Source organism: Acomys russatus, chromosome 22, assembly GCF_903995435.1.
Source record: "Acomys russatus chromosome 22, mAcoRus1.1, whole genome shotgun sequence".
In the NCBI taxonomy this organism is placed as follows: Eukaryota; Metazoa; Chordata; class Mammalia; order Rodentia; family Muridae; genus Acomys; species Acomys russatus.
This window is the reverse complement of record NC_067158.1, coordinates 53233883-53242621: the sequence shown is the minus strand read 5'-3', so window position 1 is coordinate 53242621 and position 8739 is coordinate 53233883. Positions and strand designations below refer to the sequence as shown.

At 44.2% G+C, this 8739-nt stretch overlaps 1 protein-coding gene across 1 annotated transcript; it reads left to right on the top strand.

The window, feature by feature from the left end:
- The first annotated feature begins 4977 nt into the window (after positions 1-4977).
- Tlr1 (toll like receptor 1) lies at positions 4978-7509 on the top strand. Its single transcript, XM_051164794.1, has one exon. It carries the CDS (start codon positions 5032-5034, stop codon positions 7417-7419), a length of 2388 nt encoding a protein of 795 aa, XP_051020751.1. The 5' UTR covers positions 4978-5031; the 3' UTR covers positions 7420-7509.
- The last annotated feature ends 1230 nt before the right edge of the window (positions 7510-8739 follow it).

Here is an 8739-nt window from a genome sequence, read left to right as displayed (position 1 = left end):
CCTTACCCTCTGCCCAGTCCTTCCAGGGGTATTTAATAGCTTCTCTTCACACGGGCTTATAGAACTGAACTTAATGAGCCAAGTCCACTGTGTGCGTGTTGTCCATTTAAGGCCAGCCAAAGCCTGCTTTGATGTCCCCAGAGTTGCTGAACAAAGGTAACTCAGAAGTCTTGCTTCCTTGTGTCGTTTGATGGCTGTTAAGCTTGTCCTGGATCATAAAAGTGGACATAAATATATCTGAAGATTTCAAGCTTTTAAAGTTTCCTTTCACTGTTCAATTAACAAATCATTCTCTTAGTTCATGGTAAAGTGGTTTTGAGGTTCTAAAATAGATGGGAGTTACGTGACTATCATTAAGACTTTGATCAACAATACTTTGGCATGGTGCACACAACTGTCCTCTCAGCATTCTGGAGGCTGATGTGGGAGGTCACCGCAGGTTTGAAGCTACCCTGGTCTACATAACTACAAAGTGAATTGCAGGATAGCCAGGGTAACATATTGAGGGGCTGTTTCAAAAACAGAATGAAACAAAAAACAAAACAAAGCAAGCAAGCAAACAAACAAACAAACAAAAAACCCTAAAATAATAACAAGAATTTGGTTTTGTTTCAACTAGAAAATTTAGACATTGATTTTTAGTGACTTTAGCAGGCTTGTTATCTACAACTTACGGCTTCTGCAAATATGTAAAATTCACTTTTTTTCAATTACAATACTTTGATTTCTTTTTTAAAAAATTACTTCTTTATTTTTGAGCATGTGTGTTTATATGTGCACATGTGGAAGTCATTATGGAAGTTGATTTTCTCCTGCTGTGTGGGTTGCAGAGGTTGAACTCAGGTTGTCAGGGCTGATGGCAGCTGCCTTTACCTGCTAAGCCTTCTCACCAGCCCTAAGATTTTTATTCTTAATTATGTAAATGAAAAGTGGTTTCGTGAACTGAGTACCTGCAGCTAATGACTTGAGGTTAAATGGCTCTGGGGTCAATTGATTTAGGCCCACTTTTACATGGTCGGGACAGGCTGTTTCATTACATACCTGGCCATGTGCAGATTCTAGCCCTTTGAGGTTGTTGCTGTTAAGAAAACAAAGATAACTGGGCAGTGGTGGCGCACGCCTTTAATCCCAGCCCTCGGGAGGCAGAGGCAGGCAGATTGCTGTGAGTTTGAGGCCAGCCTGGTGTACAAAGTGACTCCAGGACAGCCAGGGCTACACAGAGAAATCCTGTCTTGGAAAAAAAACAAAAAACCAAACAAACAAAAAAAAAAAAAAAAAAAAAGAAAAGAAAGAAAGAAACAATGAATGATACTTCATCTTGCTCATGGTGACCTCTCCACATTTTATGCCTGACACTGCTGACTACTGCCCCATTGAAGTCTGGGCTGGACAGTGGGAAAGTCTCTGATTTAGATGCACACATGGAAATAAGTGGGGAAGGCCAAGCAACTTTTTTTTTTTAATATTTATTTATTTATTTTGTATATAGCATTCTGCCCGCAGGCCAAACGAGAGTACTAGATTTTGTTATAGATGGTTGTGAGCCACCATGTGGTTGCTGGGAATTGAACTCATAACCTTTGGAAGAGCAGTCAGTGATCTTAACCTCTGAGCCATCTCTCCAGCCCAGCCAAGCGACTCTTAAGCCCAGTTATGCAAACTCCGGCCTGACTGCACCATGCAGCTCTGTCCTGGGATGCCCAGGGTTGCCCAGGAGGGAACAGGGGATTATTTTGAGTCTCGTTCTCTTCTTGAGATTGGGCTGCTGTAAAAAGACTGATGGTGGCTCAGAAATGACAGGACCTTGTTGCTGGGGAGGTAGCTCATGACAGAGAGACGTACTGGGACCTAGTTTTATCCCTGGGACTAGACACACACACACACACACACACACACACACACACACACACACACACACACACACACACACCAAAGCAAGAGGAAGTTATCCTCAGAGTTCTGGAAGCTACAAGTCCATGTTTAAAGTGCTCTATGCTTGGGGGCTGGCAAAAGCCATCTTATTATGGATGGCCGTCTCATGCCTGCATGGAAGAAATAGGCAGAGAGGCCTATAAAGTCCTTTTTGTAAGGACCTTGATCCCATTCATGAGACTTCTGCCTTCATAACTTTATTTTTATTACCTTCCCAGGGGCCCGTGTTCTAATTCCACCACCGCCTTGAAGGTTCAAATTCAAACATGTAGCTTTCCGGGAGCCCATTCATGCCCGTAACACCCTTTAAACATGGCTCCAGCCCCTTTGGAATGCTGGAACGGCATGATTGGGACGGTTCTAGGGCTCTCCAAGGGCAGTCAATGCCATGAAAAGGCTGGCGTTGCCTTTTTCACGAACACTGATGTGTGGTCATCTTTCTTGCCCAGTCTTGATGAATGCAGCTAGTGAAGAAATCAGGCTAGCCAGGGCAACCGTGGACACCTCTAAAGAGGGGTGAGTCCAGGGAGAGTTCTGGAAACCTGGGCGGTCCACATGTGTAGCCTGGGGAACTTTTATGGCCCAGGTTTATTTCTGAGGGTTGAACTGTTCAGATCTATCTCTGCCCTTTGATGTATGGTGAGGGACATGTGGACAGGAATCTGGCTCTTCTTTATTGAAAGAGCCTCTAAGGTTCATCTCAACACATCTCCCTCTGTTCTCATATGCCACTGGACAGATGACAATGGGTCAGTATCCAAAGTATTATGGGTTGATAACTAGAGCAAAGGGCATAATCCCAAACAATGTCTAGCACTTCTGAGGGGAAAATACTCATTTGGTAGATGGATTAAAAAAGATTTTCTGAAGATTTTTAATCCTCAAATCCCTCCAATATTGGTTGGATAAAAGAATGAATGAATGAATGTCCTCAAATCCTTCCAATACTGGTTGGATAAATGAATGGATACATTATTCTTATGACTCAATGTCCTCGTGACTTAGGTAGGATCTGACGTGATGGGAAGTGGCCCCCAAAGGGTCACACGTTTGAACATTGGGCCCCTAGTTTGTGTTATTATGAAGTCTTTGGGGTGTGGAGCCTTGTGGGAGAAGTATGTATGTCACTGTGGGTGGGTTTTGAGGATCTATAGCCTTAGTGCCCTCCCCTCCTGCCTGCTGTGCATGGATGAAGATGTGATCATCCATTTTGCTCCCACTGCAAGGCCTTCTCCGCCATAATGGACTCTGTCCCCTGGAGCCATAAACTAAAACAAACCCATTCTTCCGCAAGTTGCTTTGGTCAGGATATTTCCTGACAGCAGAGAGAAGTAACTAACATGGGCTCTAACCCCGATTCCTTGCTGTGATCAGGAAGGCCTCGAGTGATCTTAACCCTAAGCCTTTGCTTGTGTTTGCCTTACCTGACTTCCCTGTTCCTCCTACCAGCTCAGCCAAGGTCCATCTTCGGACTTTGTATCTGCCTTTTATTTTATTTTATTTTATTTTATTTTATTTTATTTTATTTGCTAGAAGGGCTCTTCCTTCAGTTCTTTGGCCTCATTCAGTTTCTACCCCAGGGCCACCTCAAAAAGGCTTTCTCCAGTGAACCAACCAAAGCTGATTGTCGCTGTGATCACCGTTCCCCTGACTCGGTCTTTTACACTTCAGCACTCCGTGAAATTAAAGTTAGTTGTTTATTACCAGCCTTTGTCTTCTTCGCTGTTCTGTGTCTAGGCCCTAAAACATGGCTAGTGGACAACTCATATACATTGGCTGGATAAATAGTAGATGAATGAATGAATGAATGAACTTTCAACTGTGATCTTTAACAGCTTTTGAGTAAGACCAAAGTTAGACCCAAAAAAAAACCTGTGTAGGTAACAAGTGATGCCAAGGCAGTTCTCACTCAGCCACCCAGGGCTCTCTTTACAAAGTTATGAGATACCTGAACTTTTCATGTCAAAGCATAAAAGGGCTTGAGTTGAGTCTCAGCCTGGATTTTCAATAAGTGCTTGAGAGGGTCAGAGTCAGGGGAGTGTCTTAGTTGGGGTTACTACTGCTATAATAAAACAGCACAACCAAAGAAACTTAGTGTGGAAAGGGTTTATTTGGCTTACACTTCCTAACTGTTCCATCACTGAAGGAGGTCAGGACAGGAACTCAAACATGGCAGGAACCTGGAGGCAGGAACTGATGCAGAGGCTTTGGACGGGTGCTACTTACTGGCTTGCTTCCCCTTGGCTTGCTCAGCCTGCTCTCTTATAGAGCCCAGGACTACCAGCCCAGGGACGCCACCACACCTACAATGGACTGAACCCTCTCTCATAAATCATTGCTTTTAAAATATGCCCTACAGGCGGATCTTATGGAAGTATTTTCTCAATTGAGGTTTCCTCCTTTCAGATAATTCTAGCTTGTATCAAGTTAGCATTAAATTATCCAGGATAAGGAGTTTCTAGGTACCATCTGTGTTCCAACCCTACAGCTCCTGCCATAAATCATCATGAATTTAGTGGCTTAAAGCAATGGCAATTTATTCAGGAGGCTGAAAGTTCAAAGCCAGGCATCAGCAGGACTGTGGTCTCTTTGGACCCTCCTCCAGCTCCTGCCGTATAAAAAGTTGTTTGGGGTTATCAAGATGGCTGCGTGGGTAAAGGCACGAGCTAACCAAACCCAGCAAGCTGAGTTTAGTCTCTGGGCCTTATACAGTGGAAGGAAAGGACCGACTCCCACAGGTTCTCTGCCACACATGCACTGTGACACACACACACCACACACACACACACACACACACCTACATATATTTACATGTCTATATTCATACCTATCTACACCCATATCACCTATGTCTCTCTAGGTATTTGTTTGATTAGCGTTTGCACCACCTATTGTTTATCTATCTACCATCTACCTAACTTATCGGTCTTTTCTGGTTTGGGGAGACTGTAGCCTTCATTTTGTGCATCTCTAATAACAAAGATGTTAAATGCCTAATTTAATATAATCATGTGATGTGACTTTTTTTTTTTTTTCTAGGATCTGTACCTATGTGGAGATGCTCTGAAGAGTAGCAGCCACCTCAGGAATGTCAATACAATGACTAAAACAAATTCTATCACTTTCTATTGCATCATTGTCTTGGGGCTTCTGCTTATCAAAATCAAATTATCTGACGAAAGTGAGCTTATCATTAGGAGGCCAAAAGCAAACCTCACCAGAGTGCCCAAGGACCTACCCATGAAAACAACTATTTTAAATATATCACAAAACAATATATCTGAGCTCCAGACTTCTGACATCCTCTCTTTGTCCAAGCTGAGGGTCTTGATAATGTCCTACAACAGACTCCAGTATCTTGACATCAGTGTTTTCAAATTCAACTTGGACCTGGAATATTTGGATCTGTCCCACAATGAGTTAAGGGTCATCTCTTGCCACCCAGCAGTCAACCTCAAGCACTTAGACCTCTCCTTCAATGCATTTGATGCCCTGCCCATATGCAAAGAGTTTGGCAATATGTCCCAACTCAAATTTCTGGGATTGAGTGGTTCTAAGGTGCAAAATTCCAGTGTGCAGCCAATTGCTCATTCGAACATCAGTAAAGTCTTGCTGGTTTTAGGAGACACTTACGGAGAGAGAGAAGACCCCACGTGCCTTCAGCACATCAGCGCTGAGACCCTGCACATTGTTTTCCCTTCGAAAGGAGAGTTTCGTTTTCTTCTGGATGTGTCAGTGAGGACGACGGTCACTTTGGAACTGTCTAACATCAAGTGTGTGCATGAAGACAACGGCTGCTCTTCTTTCTTACGCGCTCTGTCAGCGCTCAGGAGGAATCCGAAGCTGTCAAATCTCATCCTAAACAATGTGGAAACAACATGGGGCTCCTTCATTTCTTTGCTCCAGCTGGTTTGGCAACTACCCATCGAGCGTTTCTCAATTTCAAACCTGAAACTGCAAGGTCACCTTGACCTCACACGTTTCCGTTATTCCGACACTTCCCTGAAGGCTTTGTCGATACATCAAGTTGTCAGCGACGTGTTCAGTTTCCCGCAAAGTTACATTTACAGTATCTTTTCCAACATGAACATCCAAAACGTTACAGTATCAGGAACACGCATGGTCCACATGCTGTGCCCGTCCCAACTTAGCCCATTTCTGTATTTGGACTTTACCGACAACCTTTTAACAGACATAGTTTTTAAAGATTGTAGAACCTTAATTGAATTGAAAACACTTAGTTTGCAAAAGAATCAGTTAAAAACCCTTGAAAATATAGTTCTTATGTCTGAGAAGATGATGTCTCTACAAAATCTAGACGTCAGCCAGAATTCTTTAAGGTACAGTGATACGGGAAGCCAATGCTTTTGGACTAAGAGCTTGCTGGTTTTAAATCTTTCTTCAAATATGCTTACCGGCTCTGTTTTCAGGTGCTTGCCTCCCAAGGTCAAGGTCCTTGACCTTCACAACAACAAAATAAAGGCCATCCCTAAAGAACTCACCCACATGGAAGCTTTGCAGGAACTCAACGTAGCATTCAACTCTTTAGCTGACCTTCCCGGGTGCGGGGCCTTCAGCAGCCTTTCTGTGCTGGTCGTTGACCATAATTCAGTTTCCCACCCCTCCGAGGAGTTCTTCCAGAGCTGTCAGAATATTAGGTCCATAGCAGCGGGCGACAACCCATTCCGATGTACATGTGAGCTGAGAGAGTTTGTCAAAAACATAAGCCAGCTGTCAAGAGACGCGGTGGCAGGCTGGCCTGACTCTTACACGTGTGACTACCCAGAAAGCACTAAGGGAACCCCATTGAAGGACTTCCACCTCTCTCCACTGTCCTGTGATGCTGTTCTGCTGACTGTCACCATCGGGGCCAGCGTGCTGGTGTTGGCTGCCACCGTGGCTTTCCTCTGCCTCTACTTCGATCTGCCCTGGTATCTCAGGATGCTTTGTCAGTGGACACAGACCCGGCACAGGGCCAGGAACATCCCCTTAGAGGAATTCCAGAGAAACCTGCAGTTCCATGCTTTTGTCTCATACAGTGGGCGTGATTCTTCCTGGGTAAAAAGTGAATTGCTTCCAAACCTAGAGAAGGATGGCATCCGGGTCTGCCTCCACGAGAGAAACTTTGTCCCTGGCAAGAGCATTGTGGAGAACATCATACATTTCATTGAGAAGAGTTACAAGTCCATCTTTGTGTTGTCCCCCCACTTCATCCAGAGTGAGTGGTGCCATTATGAGCTCTACTTTGCCCATCACAATCTCTTCCACGAGGGGTCTGATAACTTGATCCTGATCTTGCTGGAACCCATCCCACAGTACTCCATCCCTACCAACTACCACAAGCTGAAGACCCTCATGGCACAGAGGACTTATTTGGAATGGCCTACAGAGAAGAGCAAACATGGACTTTTCTGGGCAAACCTAAGAGCAGCCATTAATGTCAAGCTGGTTAGCCAAGCAGAAGGAACATGTTTCATACAGCGATAAGACTATTCACCCCAGGCTGGGCGTGGTGGTACACACCCTTAATCCCAGCACTCCGGAGGCAGAGGCAGGTGGATCGCTGTGAGTTCGAGGCCAGCCTGATCTACAAAGTGAGTCCAGGATGGCCAAGGCTATACAGAGAAACCTTGTCTCTAAAAACAAACAAACAAACAAACAATATTCACCCCATCAGTGTTGCTGCTTTGGGGAGCCCTAACAATGGTGCTGCTGGTACCTGCCTGAACCTAAAGTGATTTGACTTTATGATATGGCAATCTGTGTTTTTAAGCCCTAGTTTACCGCTAGTGTGTGCTAATAAAAATAGTGGGATGCTATACTTTGAGTTGAAATTATTTCTTTCTTTTTTTTTTTTTCTTTTTTCTTTTTTCCTTTCTTTCTGGTTTTTCAAGACAGGCTTTCTTTGTGTACTCTTGGCTGTCCTGTCCTGGAACTCACTCTGTAGAGCAGGCTAGCCTCAAACTCACACAGATCTGCCTGCCTCTGCCTCCTGAGTGCTATCAATTTTTTTTATTGTTTTATGTGGATAGATGTATGTCTGTGCACCACATGCATGCCTGGTGCCCTCAGAGGCAAGCAGAGGGCATTAGAGTTACTGGAATTGGACTTACAGACAGTTGTGAGATGCCATGTGGGTGCTGGGAATTGAACCTGAGTCCTCTTCAAAAACAGCCAGTGATCTTAACTGCTGAGCCATCTCTCCAGGCCCCCCAAACCATTAATTTCAAACACTTACAGGAGTCGGTTGTTTCTTTGCTATAACCACGTATGTTGAATTTATCATAGAATCAAGAGGAGCTCTTCGCTCTGCAGATATGTGTGTTTCTGTGTGCCAGGTCAACAGTGGAAAACTCCAACTCAGCTCACTTCAGGTTGACTTTTCCATTGTCCTTTCTGGGTTCACCCTCTGAATCCCTTCACTCTTGGGCCCTGGTGTTACTTTCCCACGTAAATCACCTGCATATAAAGTTCTCATCTCAGTTCCCACTTAGCAGAGGGATTGAGGGGCAGTGGAAGACGTAGTTTACACATGACTTCAGATACTGTAAATTCACTGTTCTAAGGAACTTCTAGTGAATCAAAGAAGTCTTTATGTCTCCAGATGTAGAAAGAGTAATGAAACGAGAACACATCATAACATTCAGAGATTATTTAACTTAGCCATTTTAGAAATAATAGAAATAACAGCTAATTAATCTCAGCACCTGGGTGGCAGAGGTAGGTGGATCTCTGTGAGTTCAAGGCCATGCTGGTCTACATATCGAGTTCTAGGACAGCCAGGGCTCTATAGAAAGACCATGTCTC

Coding starts and splice junctions, on each gene's coding strand:
- Tlr1 (XM_051164794.1), top strand. CDS start 5,032: ATGACTAAAACAAATTCTATCACTTTCTATTGCATCATTGTCTTGGGG.